General features: G+C 42.1%; 1 protein-coding gene across 1 annotated transcript; it reads right to left on the bottom strand.

Annotated features, from left to right (window-relative positions):
- Window positions 1-830: 830 nt before the first annotated feature.
- On the bottom strand, window positions 831-5,030 carry Ifng (interferon gamma). The gene is made up of 4 exons (XM_052753736.1): window positions 4,917-5,030; window positions 3,642-3,710; window positions 3,369-3,551; window positions 831-992 (listed from the first exon to the last, which is right to left on the bottom strand). Exons 1-4 carry the CDS (start codon window positions 5,028-5,030, stop codon window positions 831-833), a joined length of 528 nt encoding a protein of 175 aa, XP_052609696.1.
- Between the last annotated feature and the right edge of the window lie 13,323 nt (window positions 5,031-18,353).

The raw sequence follows: 18,353 nt of genomic DNA, 5'->3' as shown, positions 1-18,353 counted from the left end.
CAAGCTAAGCAGTGTGGATACTTCCCACCGCGAGAGCTCTACGCTGAATGGTGATGTAATTAGACACGTATCTTCGAAAGAAAATTCAAACAGCTGCCAACTCGAGCAGCGAAAAAAAACGGCAAATTGTCAGTAGAGCAAAGCACCACACGTAATGGGGCTTAATGCAGCTCTAAGATTCCCACGACTAAAGACGGTTCATTTCCTTCCCATTCATCCATAGGTGGCTCATTCACCCGAGTCGTCTCTTAGAAGAAGTCTGACACAGCGTGCGTTGTTGTGAAAGTACACTTTATTCATCTGCATTAGACAGTGAGAAACTATCGGCAAGGGAGTGATCTGCCATTGGGGTGCAGTCACGGTTTTCAGCAGTATTCAGAAGCACCAGGTGTGAGGCACCCTTTTCCTCGAGGGACAATCTGGACTACCTGACACGGTGCAGGGCTGACCGGCTATTGAGGCGTTGGCTCAGGGTGTAGACGCGCTCTCCGGCCAGCAGCGCCTCGCAGCGTCACTGTAGTGAGTGTTCCTCATTGTCAAGTAAAAATCAGTTACCACCCACAGTCTGACTTCAGTCAACTGACTGGTCGACTGGCCCCTGAGATACAATCTTTGAATCCCACCGTCTTGGTTCATTGGTCAGAAAGAGGAAAATGGTCAAGTGACATAGTTGAGGATACAGAAATTATAAATAACATATATATTAATAGAAAGTCATTTTCATCACATAAAAGTTCCTATTATAAATACTTCTTTGGTTGATGAGTTTAAAAATATACTTTCCATATAAATAATTGTTAAATATTAATAAATAGATTTAGATTTAAAATTCAAATAGTGCTGCTGGCAGCGTTGTTCTTATTTGGACGAGCTCCACCCCCGAAACAGCACCGACTCCTTTTTCGCTTCCTGAGGCTATTTTTTGGCGACAGGCGGTACATCACTCCGAGGAGTTCATTGACAGCTTTGCGCTGGACCTGTGGGTCATCTACCTGTTGGGGGGACAAAATGAAATTAACTCCAAGCATGCAAGCCGCTGGAATAGTCTTCTTTTAACATTGTGATCAGTGAAAATGGAAATATTCCTTTTAAGAAAGTAATTCTATACAGCAACACATTCCTTTCATTTGTTGTATTCTCTTTTTTATGGTCACTTTGTTAGCAGTTAAGACTATAAGGATCATTCAGTGTCCACGTTGTACAAGAAGGAATGGGATGGGATACACCACATATCTAACTTTAACTTAACTGCTACAGAAACCTCAAAATGGAATACTAAAAAGGTTCCTGGGTAGAATGGGAGCTGGGAGTGGGAATGAGTTTGCAGTAACCCTAGCCTTGAACCAGACACTTAATCTCCTGGAACTTGCTTTCTTGTGAAGAGCCTCCTGAGTGATCTCTTCATCTACAAAGTCTACCACCCTATGCTTTGATTAGTCCTTTTTAGTCATACGAAAAAAATTCCTGTGGGCCAAGGCTTCCCTTGGTATGGCAGAATGCTTTGAAGATCTACCAAGGAGCCCAGAGATCCAGGTATAGGAAGGAGAAGGCCTAGCTCTTTGGGAGCTAAATTCCCTCAAGAGATGCTGATACCAGGCAAAGTTTGAGAGCTACCAACACAAGCTGAGTACTAAGGGAAAAAATAAACTCAAGTCCAAAATAAATGAAAAATGTCATTTGAAATTTCTCCCAGATCAGATCGATGTCATCCTGTCTAGAATGGAATTAAAAATGAATCATGCTCAGATTAGTAATAATCAATTTGCTGACAACACTTGAAATTTGGAGGTGCAACAATATTTCCTCTTCTCTGCCTTCTATTCCATTAGTTTAACTACTTAAACAACTTCTCCATTCAAAGCAGGAGGGCCACTTGGGCAACTTAATGCTTAATAAAATGAAGACCATTTACTGTTACCTGGCTTGTTTTGTCTAATGTTGGAAATACTCTGACTTCCTTGCTACATTTCCAAGAAGGGTTCAGAGGCTTATAGGGCATAAGACTAGTTACTAAAGAAAGTATTGTGTGTCTGTGTGTCTGTGTGTGTGTGTGTGTGTGTGTGTGTGTGTGTGTGTGTGTGTGTGTTCTTAAAATGTGTTGACAATGCAACAAAACAGGACAAGAGTTAAGAGCTTGCTCACGATCACCCATAGGAAGCACAACCCCCAGAACTTCCAGAAAGATGGAACCCAGGCCTTAGGAGTAACAAGTCTCTACCAGCTGTATGTTGGGAAGACTAATCTATTTTCCAGTTTTCAAAACATTGCCAAGAATCCCAGAGACTTAGCCAGAGCTGAACAGTAAGCCCAAAGTGGAAGTGAGTTAGGAACAAGTACTTTATCCATCTCTAGCTGACGGACTAGGACATGCTACCATCTTCCAGCCCCTGCTACAGAGCATGAGTCAGGTTAGAGGCAGGCTCAGGTAGACTGGAAGCTGGGTACAAATAATAAGGCCACAAAACACAGAAGAAGACACCTGTCCCTTTCTTTCATTTGAGCCCATTTACCATCAAAGCCTAAGAGTTTAGAATATCTTTGCATTCTAGGTAAAATTTTTAAAAATGAGATTTGTCTTTATGCTTTCCAGTTATCTTTCAGATTCCGGAAGCCGTGATTTAAAGGCTTAGGACGGATTCATGATATAAAGCATGGAAGAACTGAAATACCCCCATATCAGAAAGTTAATTGAATGAGCCTTTCATAAGCTATACAAAGCAATCCTTCCCAGGATGTCTACCGTGACTTCTCCTCAAAACAAATTGGACTGCATAGCATGAGAGGCTAACCAGAGACCAGGGTAAGGACATTGAGGTGTCTCCTCCAAGACTCTGCTACTTCTCTGCTCTCACTCTCATTTTCTACCTACAACACCATGCAGGTTTGGTTTGGTTTTGTTTTTGGCAAGAGAGATTAAACTTATGTAGTGATCCCAGCTGGTTCCTATCGAGATGAGGCAATGACAGCCCCGCCAGGCATGTGAGTCATCTGAAGTCACAGCTCCTTGTGGCCTGGCTGGGAGGAGGAGCATACAAAGTCTTCTCACTCCCTCCCACTGCTCTTTCCACTAACACACAACCTCCCATCCTAAGCGAGAGTTTCCATCACACACCCAGGGGGGACCACAAGAGCCCTGCTCACTGCTCCCTTGGCTGCTTCCTCCTCAGCATTTACCCATCATGTGGGCAACGGTTTGAATGTCTGTGTTTTTCCAAAGCGGACAAAGTCCCTCCCAGCATGCCCATGATGAGGAAACATCTCAGACAAGGGCTCGTCTCCCAGCTTCATCAGTAGCCAATTTCTACCATCAGATAATTCAACACAGTTCAAAAAATACATTGATACGATATTTTGCAAAGTCGCCTCACCGGAATCTTCATGAGCTTCATGAAGTCATCCCGTTTCTCCTCACTGCTGTTGAAGAAGTGGACTAACAGGTCTTGCTCAATGGTGCCTATGCTCTCCTGGATGGCCTGGTTGTCCTTCAAGGCATCGAAGAGTTTGAAGTAGAAGGAGACAATCTGGCTCTCAATGATTTTTGTATCGCCGTCCTTGGGACACAAGAGCACAAAGAGTGGATGATGAGAACTGGTCCATTAGAAACAGGGAAAAAAATAGGCAAAAAGGACCGTTTAGCTTACCTTTTGCCAGTTCCTCAAGATATCAGAGAAGAGTTCCCCTCCATCCCCGACATCTGAGCTACTTGAGTTCTGTGGAAAAAAGAAAAGATGAATTTGTAATTAGTTCACCAACCACCCTAAAAATATCTATGGAGTTCATCGAATTCAGGGCTGACAATAGTCACTGATTTCCTTCTCAACCCTTCCATTTACTTCTAACAAGCATCACCAAAAGATTCCACGTTCGATTTAGTCAAAGACTATTACATTCTTTTAGCTTTAGTACTTACTAGCCTAATCTTGAATTGCAAGGCCACGAATAAACTCAAAAAAGCTGATGAGATTTCAAGGACCCCAAGTAGCTGCAGTGAGCTAAAGAAAGTTACTCTCAATTTAAGAGAGGGAGAAAGAAAAAAAAGCCATCAAATCAATCCCACTGTCCACACTGCCCCCTTATGGTACAGGCTTCTGTTACAGCTGACTGCAAGCTTAGGTCTTAATAGCTGCTTTAAAAGAGAGCTCCAAACACATGTGTGAGACAGCTTGGTTTGCATCGTGAGGATAAAACTGCCTGTGCATGCTTGAACATTGTTATAATAGCTATGTGTATAATAGCATACGTTCGGGAGAAATTATAAAATTTTAAGAATAAAAAAAAATTATTTTCATTAACCTTAGTTAATTCAAAAGGAAATTCACCAAAGAAAAAAAATGTAAGACTCTAAGAAACATAACTCCTCTCAGACCTCAGTAAGTGGCTAGCTTCAGCGACTTCAGTCACTTGTAGTAGAATTTCAAAATCTCTCATTAGAGAAAACATATGCAGGGGGAAGTTCGTAAGCAGAAACTTAAAGAACTTTGCCTTCTGTTTCTTTTAAGGGCTAAGTTGTTTCCCTGGGTTTTTTTTAATGGCAATATTCACCTCTCACTATCACTTTCATAGTAGTCTGAAGAATGAGAAATGAACAGCCAACCATGAGGGTAAGAATGCTTCTTATCCTGACTAAACGATATAAAAAAAAAATCACAAAATGATGCATATGTTTGTACCTTATACTCATACTATGCCCAACTTCGGGGAGATCTGTAAATGCCCTGTCAGTCTCTATACCAAATTGAACAGAGAGCTAAATCAGTATCAAGATTATTAGGTCAATAAACACCTCGCTAGCAAAGAGCAACGTAGCACCCCATCTTCTCAAAATGACTGTGGACCAGACGGCAGTCTAGTGTTGAGAGCGGCAAGTCAACGTCAGTCGTTGTCAACTACAAGCGTTATTAAAAGGTCATACTCACAAAATGTTTCTTCAGATTTTCTATTTCTTCAATGAGTGTGCCCTGGCAGTAACAGCCAGAAATAGCCTGCGTGAGGCAGAGCAACAAAGCCAAGATGCAGCGCCTTGCGTTCATTGTCTCAGAGCTAGGCCAACGCAGTAGGAGTCCGGAGCACCTGGATTAAGCCAATGGGTCCAAAGGACTCGGTGATGTGTCTTCTCTAGTAGCCGATCGGCCAATGGAAGCTATACCCTGTTGCCTCCTCTTCTGCCAGTATTTATACCTCATCGAAGCCTCCTCGGGATTACGTATTTTCACACGTTTTTTAAAATGAGATGGTGACAGATAGGTGGGGAGCTAACTTACTTTGCATTGTAACTCTGGTTTTGTGGCATGGCAGGGTTGTAGCTAGAGTTTCCTTTCGACTCCTTGGGCTCTCTGACGACGAGCCCGGACCCACTGTGCCCACCTGTGCCATTCTTGTGGGATCCTCTGAAAGCGCTTTTACTTCTCACGCCCTCTGGGGCTGGAAATTGTTGTTACATTCTCCCCCTCTGCCCTTGTAAAGTGAATTCCTCATCCACAGAGCAGAGCATATTGAGCATTTGCTTGTGGTTGGGGACAGCTGAAGGAGGAAACTCTTGGGCTTCTCCAACCCCTGCAAAGGGGAAGCCTTTCTAAAAATTTTCTTGCAAATGACCAGAAAGCAAGGAAGGTGTATAGTTAAAAAAAAAAAAAAAAACCAATGTGGCTAGGAAGCCCTTCATCAGAGGTGATCAGTAAAATACCTACCACAAGTTCAAGATCACTCAAGGTCAAACTGCCCCCAAGGAATAAAATGTAGGCATCATGGATAAAATATAACTGGTTAGCTTCTCCGTTAATAAAAGTAAAAATGCAAGAATAATTTCTTAAATACTATATTTCAACCAACATATCTAAGCTCACATTTCAGTGTACATCAAGGGATATGATGAATGGGTCTCTATTCCTCTGCCACTAAATCTTTAAAACCTGGTGTACATCTTATAAGCACAGCAGAAATCACTTCGGGGCTAGCCATATTTCTAACACCCATGCCCACATGTGGCTGTGGCTACCCCATTGAATAGTACAACACTAAACACACACTTGTCCCAAATTACCATTAATAATTGAGAAATGTCCCCCTCCCAAGTTCAAACAAAATTCCTCTTCCTTCTTTGATTATCTATGAGAGTCAACCCTTCAGGATGGAAAGGAGGCCCTCTGCTCTTCCTGCCTTCCCTGTGTACATTATCCTATAGTGGTTGTGGGTGCAGACTCCAATCCTTCACGTTCTAGCTGTAGGATCTTGAGTGAGCATCTTTGTGATCTGTGACTCAGTTTCTTCATCTGTACAGTGAGCTTAATGCTGGTATTTCCTTTCGGACTTCAGCCAAAAAGTTCAGTCAAATGATCCATGGAGAGTGGTGAGAATTCACAATAGTCACTCAATAAAAGTTATCTAGTGTTATTTGGGAATGCTGAATGGGTACCTGACCCTTTAATAACACTCTGAGTCTTGTTCTTACGGTTCCTTTGATCTTGTGTTTCCTTTCCCCTCATCTGTGCATCTTAGAATGGTACCCAATTACCTTGGCCCAGATGAAAAATCATCATCTCCTTGAGTTCTTCCCCAAATCCCCAGCTTCAAATCAAATCTCCCATTATCTACACAGGGCTAACACTTTATATGTTTTTCATGGAGTCTCAATTCCTCAGTCTCATACAGGAGGGATCTATTCATCTTTTCCCACTAGGGGCTGATTTCCTTACAATCAGAAAGTATTTCGTTGCTTCCATGACATCCTTTATTTCCTTCCAACATTTAAGCAGAGAGATTTACACACACACACACACACACACACACACACACACACACACACACACGCATTTGAAAGTTTGTCCAAGAATGTATTTGATGACTGTCGATGTAGCTCAATAGATAGAGTACTTGAATGACATGCACATAACTCTAGCTTAAAACAGTCATAAAATGTGGATGGAAGTAGAGGTAGGGTGATCAGGAGTTCAAGGTCACCTTCTGCTGCAGTCAATATAAGAATTATTTTTTTTAATTACACTCATGATATTCATTAATTACACTCATGATATTAATTACATTTTTGATATTCATTGATTACATTCACAGTATTCATTCAACAATTATATTTATGATATTCATTAATTATATTAATTGCATTGATTTATTACATTCATGATATTATGTCCTGATACTACTGCCCATTTGTGGAGCTTTTCCATCGCACAAAACAGAGATTCTGTAGTTAGGAAATCATTGCTCTATATTCCTTTCTTCTCCATCTTGAGATAACGTCCAATATTTCTGTCTCTATGAATTTGTATATTCTATATATTTCATGTAATACAATTCTATAGTATTTGTCCTTTTTTATGTAAAAACACTTTATGTACAACTGCAGGGGAAATAATACACAGATAGCCTGAACATAAAAACAGGTTATAATTTAAAAGTTATGAGAACCTGTCTCAAAAATAAATAAATAAAAAAGTCTAGCCAGGTGGCGGCAGCTCATGCCTTTAATCCCAGCACTCAGAGGCGGGCAGATCTCTGTAAGTTCAAGGCCAGCCTGGTCTACAGAGTGAGTTCCAGGACAGCCAGGGCTCCACAGTGAAACCCTGTCTCATAAAACAAAAAGCAAAGCAAGAAAGCTATATTGAGTTATTTGCCTTCAATTTTTTTTCAGTTCCAATGCTATTCCCTCCAATTTGTAGGAAATAAGCTTTCGATTAAGTGTGATTTATTATTAATGCTAGAAAACAATGTCATATCTCCTTTGCTAATACCCAATGACTGGGACCATTCTATGCTTTTTACTAATTTTAAAAATTATCATTGCACTCCCAGCAACAATGGATGTGTGTTCTTCTTATTCCACATCCTCAACAGCATGAGCTATCACTTGCATTACTGATCTTAACCATTCTGACAGGTGTAAGACAGAATCTCAACATAGTTTTGATTTGCATTTCCCTGATGGCTAAGGGTGTTAAACATTTCTTTAAGTGTTTCTCAGCCCTTTGAGTTTTCTCTACTGAGAATTCTCTGTTTAGATCTGTACCCCATTTTTAATTGGATTATTTGGCAGCAGTAAAATGACTCCTAATGACATTCTGCTACACTCACAGATTAGTGTCTTGCTCATCAGTCATCAGAGAAGCTTCCTCCTGCAGCAAATGGAACAGACTCAGAGACCAACAGCTGGACGAACGCAGAGACACACACACCTTGGAACACACAGCCCTAAGCGAGATGTCTCCATCAAATCCTTCCCCTCAGAGCTCAGGGAACCCTGAGGAAGAGGAGGCAGAAAGAGTGTAGGAGACAGCAGGGATGGAAGACACCAGGAGAACAAGGCCTTCTAAATCAGGTAGCTCATATCTGAAGCAGCAGGCACAGGGCCTACACGGGACTACACCTTTGCATATATATTCTAGCTTTCCGTTTAATATTTTTACTGTACTCCTGAGCATGTGAACAAGTGGGTCTCTGATTCTTGTGCATTCTCTTGGGGCTCTTTTTCCTTCTGTTGGTTTGCTTTGTCCAACCTCAATGTGATGATTTGTTGTTGTTGTTGTTGTTGTTTTACCTTATTGCACTTTATTTGGTCATGTTTGGTTATCTCTTTGAAGCCTGTTCTTTTCTAACGAGAGACAGAAAGGGGGTGGATCCAGATGGAAGCGGAGGTTGGGAGGAGTAGAGGAAGGGGAAACTGTAATCAGGATACATCGTATGAGAAAAGAATCTATTTTCTTTTTTTTTTTTTTTTTTTTTTTTGGTTTTTTTCGAGACAGGGTTTCTCTGTGTAGCTTTGCGCCTTTCCTGGAACTCACTCTGTAGCCCAGGCTGGCCTCGAACTCACAGAGATCCGCCTGCCTCTGCCTCCCGAGTGCTGGGATTAAAGGCGTGCGCCACCACCGCCCGGCGAGAAAAGAATCTATTTTCAATAAAGGGGGAGAAAAGCGTTAAACTACACAAATGTACAGTTAATAAATTATAAGAAAAGCAAAAGAAAAGATTTATGATTTTCAAATGTATTTTTTTTTAAAAAAAAAAGAAGAAAAGCTGATCTTTGCAGAGTTGTCTTTTGAAAAAAACCAAAGTCCAAATGAAACTGTGAGGTCACAGGCTCCCAGGCAGCAAGGGATGAGTGTGGAGACAACGTTCTGCACATGGGCTCTGTCATTGTTCTATCCAAAGATAAGTGCAGACCAGAGAAAATCCTTGAGGAAGACACAGTGTTGTAAGTCAACACGTATCAATGACTCAGACACACTGCTGCCACTCCGTCCCTTCTAGACACCAATATCCAAACTTGAGTCTCTAGAAGGAGGATTGGAAATATTCCGGAATAAAGGCAGATATTGTTCTATCTATATCTCAATTTTTTTTCAGTGAAATACAGCATTAAGGAGAGAAGAATTAGGAAAAATGAGGGTCAGACAAGATGGCTCTGTGGGCAAAGGTGCTTGCTGCCAAGCCTGAACACCTGAGTTCAAATCTTGGGACCCACAAAGTAGAAGAGAGTCAATTTTTGCAAATTGTCTTCATGGGCACACTATGGCGTGTCCCTAGCCCCACCCCAAACACATACATAAACAAATAAAAAATACTTTTAAAGAACTGTGGGATCCATCATAGGGCCTTGCCTGTACCCCCACTATTTGTAAGTTAAGAATTCCTATTCGAGATTAAAGATATGTATTAAAGTTATGCATACTATTCGGCCAAATGTTCAGATTAGAAGCTGCATGGCTAAAACTGAAGCTCTCATAATGCTTGGTGCCATGATGAAACACAGAATCATGGCATTGCAGAAGCTGCCAACGTTCTATCAGTTTACATAAAGACCCAGAAAAATGAAAGCGGCGTGTTTAGATCCATTCAACTAGTCAATGAACAGCTGAATCTAAAACCCCAAGACATTTTCCTTAATCAGTCCTCTTCCTAATTGATCGATATCTACTAAAACTTATTGAACGCATTTCTAATGTCTATGTTAGATATGCGAGTTGAAATAGAGAAACCCAATAAAGTTTGCGTGTGCAGGTTGTTTTTTTTTTTCCCCCTGTGGAATTGGCGAGAGAGTAGCTACACTTGATCCCTTTACTGCGAACAAAAGCTGTGGGATCCTGGGCTAGGCCTTCCCGCTGACTTCTCCGCCAGGAGACTGAAGTCGGGACAACCCACACTACTTCACCTGATGCCCTATAGTGCCCTCCTCCAAACTCCTGACGATTTTTACAAAGGGTCTCATCCTTCCTTCGACACCTATTCCTGCAGTTCGTGTATCTGGTCTTGGCGTCCTGCACCGGAAGTGACCCATCCGCCCTTGGGTTTTCAGTCAGGCTCTGATTTAGAATACTGCCACTCCAATAGCACATCCTTTGCTGACCTTTTCCTGTCTTGTCAATTTCACAGAGAAATCTCTCTCCCTGCCGCTGCTGCTGCTGCTGCTGCTTGTGAAACATCCCCTGTTGTACATGCAAACTAGAGGTTTCACACCTTGCTGGTTGGGCCAGTACTGAACCTGCAGAATCATTCACCACCACCGTATCCTTCGAAACTTTTGCAAAGCCACCAGGAGCCAAGGTGTGATCGCATTACTACAACAAAGGGACTACGAACTTTCTTTTTTCTCTTCAGTTAGAGTTTCTTTCTGAAAACTGGCTATGGTTGTGTCAGCAAGATGTCAACAGCGTCTCCTGAGCCCCTGCTCTGAGCAGAGTCAGTAAGACCAAACCTACATCCTGGCTGTCCTTTTCCCCTGCATCAGCAGCCACATCCATGACACTCACAACCCGCTGTCTCCTCCAGACCCTTCCCGCAGATTTCTTCCACTCAGTATGAGTAAGTGTCGGATCCATCCCCACCCCACCCCCAACCCCCACCCCACGATATTTCAGCTCCTGGAACTCCTGACCTCATACCGGCTGAGCCTGCGGAAGAAGCGTGACGTAGAGGATGGAAGTCCACACGGAGTCAGGTTTTTTCCCCGCAATTTGACTCATAAATCCCACAGGTTAGAGAGTTTTTTTTTTTCTGAATCACCTTTTGCTCTGAAAGACCGTCTGGACGATTTTAAGGGATGTTGCGAAGAATGATGAAAATACGATGCTTATGCACTAAAGTGATAATATTTTCGATTTTACAGTAGGAACTGTGTATTGACAATCTAGCTATTCATAGCCCTAACTTAAAGGGCCTATGTTTGTTCCTTAAGAAATTTTAAAGCACCCTTAGGGTCCTTGACATAGTTACTAAACAAAGATGGAAAGTCATCTTGTGAAATACTTGTTTATATCCTAGTTTCAACCAATTGGTATGTCTTTATCAAGCATTTACTACAACACACCCATAGCTTTGAGGGCTACAGAGAAGAAAGTCTGCTGGAACGTTAGCTATAGTTAATCTCTTGGCTCACAGTAGAGCGGGAAGCCATATTCTTTCTGCCAGAATATGGAGGTCAGAGGATTTATCAGAAGCCCATTCTCTCCTCCCACTATGTGGATCCGGAGGATTGAACTCAGGTCATCAGGCTCGGTGGGCAGTGCCTCTTGCCGGCTCAGGGTTCATTTGGAGTCAGAGTAAAAACCTGAGTTCAGGCTGGAAAGATGGCACAGCAGTGAAGATTGCTTGTCTCTGAGTTCAGGTCCCAGCACCCATGTCACAAGGTGGGCGTGGTCCAGTGCATGCCCACTACTTCACTCAGCACTGAGGGGGTTGAAACCAGAGGACCAATGGGTCTGGCCAACTACCAGCCTATCTAGAAAAACACTAACTCCTACTTCAGAGAGACCATGCCTCCAAGTAACTAGGCCAAGTGACACCCTCCTCCTCCCTCCACATATGCACAGGTATTCATTTGCACACACATCATGGCATACTCACCCATATGTCACATATACATATAAAAGGTGTGGGGGGGGGCTGTGTGTATGTGTGTTGGTGTGTGTGTGTAATCCATACTCTTACTCCTATACTATGTTTTCCTTGGGGAAACGCTTATCACTACATTCAAGGGCTGGCCATGCCTAGGAGAGGAATATTCTAGTCATCTATTAGCATTCTGGAAGCCTAGGAGTCCTCAAGGTACTTTCATTAACCAACCACAAGTTAGGGGAACCTCAAGACCATCCCGGGTTTAATAGTTCACTGCAGGGACTCAGAAAAGTCATTCCAGTCATGATTATGGTTTATCGCAGCCTTAAAATATAGACCAAAATCATCAGAGGAAAGAGCACAGGGCAGGGTCCAGAACCTTCCATGAACAAATCTACCAGCTATCCTCTGCCAAGGGAGCAGTGATCAGTGGTCACTTCTCCTAATAATGATGTGTAACGACAGGCACTATTGGCACACCTGTTAAAGGAGCTTGTCCTTAACCAGCTTTTAATGCACTTGATCGCATAGACATGGCTGACTGCCTGGTTGACCAACCCCAGTCTCCCCTGCTTCCACGGGTTAGTCTGACACTTTACACCCCAAGTCCTACCTGTGAGCACAGACTGTGTGGCATGGGTCAAGGCCCTCAGGTAAACAAGGAAATGCCCAGGCTTAGGATTGGCATCTCTGGGGTGAAGGCATACTTCTCTTTGGACAAAATGAAACCTTCAGTGCATAAGTCTGTTTTATTTTATATTTTTCCTTTGCATACAGTTTGTTTTATATTATGTAGACGCTTTCTTTTTTGTTACTCGATCACTTCATTCTCGGTGAATAAGATGTTGATAAAATGTGGAGTTCATTCAGTTCATACTGGATTTTCTCCCATAGACTATTTTAAGGAAGACAGGTACATGTTTTCTTATGATTAGACAAGCACACCCTAGCAATATTTGAAGTCATTAGGGGAAAAGTCAGAGAATTTACAACAATGTTTCATTTTAATTCAGGTAGGAGAGGACTAAATGAATTCAAAACTGGCTTAACTTTCAACTCTGCCCTGTAAAGACTTTGAAACTACAAACACCTTCCATCCTGTACCAAACAAGAGTCTGGAGAAAGTGTCTACATATCAGGTGTGATTTTCAATTGGGGTGAAAATTTTGCTTCTCAGAGAACAAACGTCCTCTGGCTCTGAACTTCAAAGGAGGAAGCATCAGGATGTTGTAGGGGATGCACTGGGATAACGGGTGAGGACTCCCCCTGGAGACTGAGCAAGGCTTATATTTTATGAGAACGTTTGTTGATTTTTTTTATAATGGTCTTATAAAGTTTAAGTAGGATTGCATGGTGTATATACAGGCTAGTTTTTGTCAATTTGGCACAAACTAGAGTCACCTGGGAAGAGGGATCCTCAACTGTGGAACTGCCTCCATCAGCTTGGATTGTGGCCATGGGGGGGGGGGCGGCAGGTTCTTCTTGATTGATGGTTGATGTGGGAGGGCACAGCTTACTGTGGGAAGTCTAGGCTCCTCGGCAAGGAATCCTGAGTTGTATAAGAAAGTAAGCTAAGCAAGCCATGGGGAGCAATCCAGCGAACAGCATTCTTCCATGGTTTCTGCCTCTGTTCCTGCTTGAATTCCTGTCCAGACTTTCCTTCATGATGGACCATGGTCAGGACATAAACAAACACAAACTCTTTCCTCACTCAAGTGGGTTTCAGTCAGTGTTTAATCGCCGCAACAAAAAGCAAACGAGGCAAATGTACTGGTCTCTTTTTCATTATAATAAAATACCTGAAGTAGGTGGTTGCTAGAACTTAGCTGGGCCTGGTATCGCATACCTATAATCCTAGCACCCAGGAGGCTGAGCCAGGAGGGTAGCTGCAAGGGTGAGGCCAGCCTGGGCTGCATAGTAAGAACCAGGCAATTCAGGGTAACTTCACATAACCTTGTCTCGAAAGCAAAGGAGAAAAAAAGAGAAGAGCTGTATCTAGCTCCCAGCTCCAGCAGCCAGAAATCCAAACAGAACACTGACAGTCCTTGCCATCCCCTCCCTTCCTTGGCAGGGAGCAATGACAATGGTGGAGAAACAGGAGGAGCAGGAATCATCTTGACAAAGGAAGCCAGAGGGGCATGGGGTTCTCACCCCCCTTTGTAACGTTTGGAGGACCACAGTTGGCGTAAGGGCCTCACATGCAGTCCCTCCCTAAAGGCTCCGTCTCCCAACAATAGCACTGAGGACCATGCTTCCAAACCATGAACCTTTAGGGGACACCCTTAACCATAGATGACCCACAGAAAATTCACTGCCCTCCTCCTAGCCATCCCCATAACTCCTGCTGTATTTAATCTGCATAACATACATGCTTTGGTATCCCAAATTTGTTCAGGTAATTATTAGTCAAAACAGAGCTTCTAACATTAAAGACCACAAGGTCCAAGAAAAATAGGAATATTTATTTTACTCCAGCAAAACAGAGCTTGGGGGAATAATTATTTGTGTGCCCAAGTGTTTCTGCCAGTAAAAAGACAGATGCCTAATATCAAGTAACCTATGAAGTATGTAAATGGACCTTTCTTGTGTAACTCTGACAACTACAGAAGACAAACTTATTTTCATTTCATAGACCAAAAAAAAAAAAAAAACCAGTAAGGCTCAGAAGGGATAAACAACTTACCAAAAATCACTGAGCTAACAAGAGACAAGTCACACAAGGCTAGTGTGACCCAAGCTATACTGTCACTCTTGACCATCCCATTCCAACCAAGCCAGTGACCCTGTCTGTACTCCTAAAAGCTTGGCGCATTTACTATAACACTGATGGTCCTTTGTTCATGTATTTAAAACAACTGTGATTATTTTTATCTATTAGCCAATACTTCCAAGGAATCTGGAAGAATCCACAGACAGACAACAAAGTTAAAGAATCAAATGCAAACAGACCAGCTATCCCAGGCACTCTCAGATCTCAGGCCTGTGAATGTCCACCCTTCCATAGGGCACCATGCAGGAATAAGTGAATGAAGTCTAATGTTTATGTTTTCATCTTCGTGTAGAGTGTGGCCCAGGAAAGTGCATCTAACTAGCTGAGTACAGATCAATTAACCATCAGAAAAGTATCTGGTGGAAGATCTTCTAGACACCCAACCTAACTGAACCTACTGAAGGTGATAAGATTCTCCAAAAGGAAACAAGGAAAGGGATGTTTGCTTGCCAAAAACATTGGAAAATGAACTAATGAAGACTTTCAAAATGACACAATCCTTTGGTAGATACTTTGCAAAGTATCTTTTTATTACTTTTTTTGAGATTATAATATAAATTATTTCCCCTTTCCCTTTTCCCCCTCAAAACCCTTCTTGCTCTTTCAAATACATAGTCTTTTTCATTAATTGTTGACACGTGTGTGTGTGTGTGTGTGTGTGTGTGTGTGTGTGTATGCGCGTGTGTGTGTGTGTGTGTGTGTGTGTGTGTGTGTATGTATATATATTACTAAATACAACCTGCTTGGTAAAGTGGCAATTAACAAGGCAATTCCACACAGTTTATCTGGTAGTTAAAAGAGGTTTATTTCAGGGTAACTTACAACCAGTAAAGGGGTCAGTTACAGGATCTGGGAGAGGTGAGGTGCAGTCCAGCATGGTTCTCTGGAGAACTCTGACTTGGTCTGCAATCCAGCATCCAGAATCACAAGGAGCCAAGAGAGCGGGCATGTATGCATCTCAGGTCTTAAGGGGTCCCATCTCAGTCATGCCTCATAGGCAGGTGTGGCAGTTACCTGCGGCCTCACTAGGGCCAGTACTTCAAGATCAAAGCTGGAACAGCTACCCACTACATCTTAGTCTATATAATGTTACTTGTATATAAGTTTTCAGGGAAGACCATTTTAGTATTGAATAACCAGGGTATGCTCTTTCCTGGGGAAGACTGTCTTCCACTCTCAGCATTCCCCGGTTGCCTGTAGTTCTTTGTGGAGTGTTTAGACCTTTTGGTCTTTCCTACATGCACTTTGACATGTCTATTGTTGCAGTCCTTGTTCATCTCACATTTAAGTAGTCATGCTGGTGGACTTAAAGGAAACTTTAATGCTGTAACTTCTGACATTACTAGGAGATACAATCTTACAACAAACCCCGATATTCTAGCTCTTGCAATATTTCCAACACTAAGCCCTTTTTCAATGTTCGCTGAGCTGTAGGTGCAGGAGTGTTTTGTAGATGTACCCACTGGGAATGGGCTCCACAACTCTGCGTTTTGATTGGTTGTGGTTTTCTGTGGTGGTCTCTGTCTGTTGCAAAGAGAAGTTTCCTTGACAAAGGGTAAAGGTTACACTTTGCTGCAGGTATAAGGACAAACACATAGGGTATATTTACAGGTTGTGCTGGCTTAGTAAAGTGGTGGTTGTAGTTTCTTTTTCAAGAACAATGACTTTACTAGCTTTGAGCAGTTGGCTGGGTTCCCAGTCCGCGGCCTAATTTCTCTCTTGTTGAGCATGTCTTAAATCTAGTTAGAGAAGTATTGGTTACCAGAAAGGTATGTGTACCATTACTGCATTCTTAGGGTTATCATGCCATGCTGGTCATTGCTGTGGTTCAAGAGCATCATAGTTGGGTAGGACTATTGGTTGCTTTCCTCCTTTGGAAGTTTGCATGGTACCAGAAGCATTCAGTTCAGTTCCAGCTCAGGGAACTCTAGGATCTATTTCTGAGGTACACTGTGTTTTTAGCAATGAAGACTTACTTCCCTTCTAGCTCTAGGAGACTCCCAAGAGCAATAGCAATACTATATAATGTTTGAGGAGTATGTTGGATAACCCTGACCAGCAATTCAAGAGAGGACTTCTCATGTCTAGTATTTGTGTTTTGTTAGGTGATCTTTGACTCTTGAATGGGAACATTGCCAGTCAAGATGAGAAAATCTCATTTAAACTATCTATGTATATTGATACATAGACTTATGTGTATTCTTCTTCTTGGTAGATAGTAGTATTATTCCTTATGATTTTTTTCAGACATCCTTGCTGTTGACAGAGTACCTACTTAGCATGCTTAACCCCCTGAGTTCAGTCCCCAGTCCATCATAAACCTTGTGTGATGGTGCATGGCTCCAAGTCCAGATAAGCCTCAGCTATATTTTGAGTTTGAGGCTGACTCAGAATACATGAGACCCTCTCTCAACATGTACATATCTGTATATGTACACATACATACATGCTATCACTGCCTATTCAGATTTACATTTGCTTCACAGTCACTATAGTTTGTACATATATTTTGTACATATGTACATATAGTTTGTACATATTTTCCCTTTGAAAATTTTCTTAAGACTGAGTGTGAGAAGCCTATAGATCACGCTGTTCATTTTATGTCCATCAACCCTTTTTTTGAGATAGTGTCTTAATCTAAGCTTACTGGTTTTAAGATGTATTTATTTTTATTTTATATGTGGGCATATTTGGCCTGCATGTATGAACAAGCACCACGTGCATGCCTTGTGCATGCAGAGGCCAGGAGAGTGCATCAGATGCTCTGGAGCTAGAGTTATGGACAGTTGTGAGCCACCGTGTATGCACTGGGACCCAAACCCAGATTCTCTTCAAGAACAAGTACCCTTAACCCGAGTCATCTCTCCAGCTCCCATCAACCCTTTTAATTTTTTTTAACATCCTGTTGTGTTTCTTTTTCTGTTTTTTTTCTCTTAGTTGCTTGTTTTAATGATAACTTGCTAATTTCACAGAAGGTGGAAATTTAAAGGTGTTCCCACTCTTTTCATTTGGAAAGGCAACAGGTATGACACTAGATATCTTAAATATTCTTCAAGTCATCTTGATGTTGCCTTGAGATTATAGAGCAGATTTATTACTCCAAGCAACTCTCGACATATATCAACGTCTCTAATTAAGATGTGGCATCCTGCACTGGATGATACATGACTTTCCTTATTTGAAAATTAGAAACATGATTTTCTAATTAGAATCATAGATCATAACTCATTACAGTTTTTTCAGGAAGCTTATTAAGTAACAACAAATGCCCTGAATTCTATCATAGGCTCTTCCTTTAAAACAATTAAAATAAAATCAATCCCAAAAGAAAAAAATCCAAGTGACATAAGACTCTCTACACCTCCATCAGGAAAGTGAAGAAACTTGAGAGTAGGTAAAATTTCTTGTCACCCCAGATGGAGTTTGAAGCTTTTTCTAGCTGGTTTTCTTTCAGGAAGCCTGTCAACTTTCTGCGCTATTGGCCTGTGGTCAGGGACTTCCCCCAACGTGCCTCCCATCATTTGACAATGAGCAGAAATTTGGCCTCTTAGGTTTTCTTTGTAGTTACCTGATAGGATTTCCCAGGACAGAGGTGTCAAGCCAGCTTTGATCTAACTTCCCATCTCCTTCCTGTGGGTCACCCTGAGAAGAAAGAACTTCTCCCTCCAGGCAGTGACATCATCGTTCTTCAGCTCCTCGGTGCCAGATGATGCATGCCCATGTGCTCACAGAAGCTCCG

The sequence above is a fragment of the Peromyscus californicus genome, unplaced genomic scaffold (assembly GCF_007827085.1).
Source record: "Peromyscus californicus insignis strain IS unplaced genomic scaffold, ASM782708v3 Scaffold_24__1_contigs__length_46423439, whole genome shotgun sequence".
NCBI lineage: Eukaryota > Metazoa > Chordata > Mammalia > Rodentia > Cricetidae > Peromyscus > Peromyscus californicus.
Note: the sequence above shows the minus strand (reverse complement) of the source record. Positions and strands in the feature narration are given on the sequence as shown.

Coding starts and splice junctions, on each gene's coding strand:
- Ifng (XM_052753736.1), bottom strand. CDS start 5,030: ATGAACGCAAGGCGCTGCATCTTGGCTTTGTTGCTCTGCCTCACGCAG. Junction 3,711..4,916: donor AAAATCTGAAGAAACATTTT/GTGAGTATGACC, acceptor TTTTTTCCACAG/AACTCAAGTAGCTCAGATGT. Junction 3,552..3,641: donor TCTTGAGGAACTGGCAAAAG/GTAAGCTAAACG, acceptor TTGTGTCCCAAG/GACGGCGATACAAAAATCAT.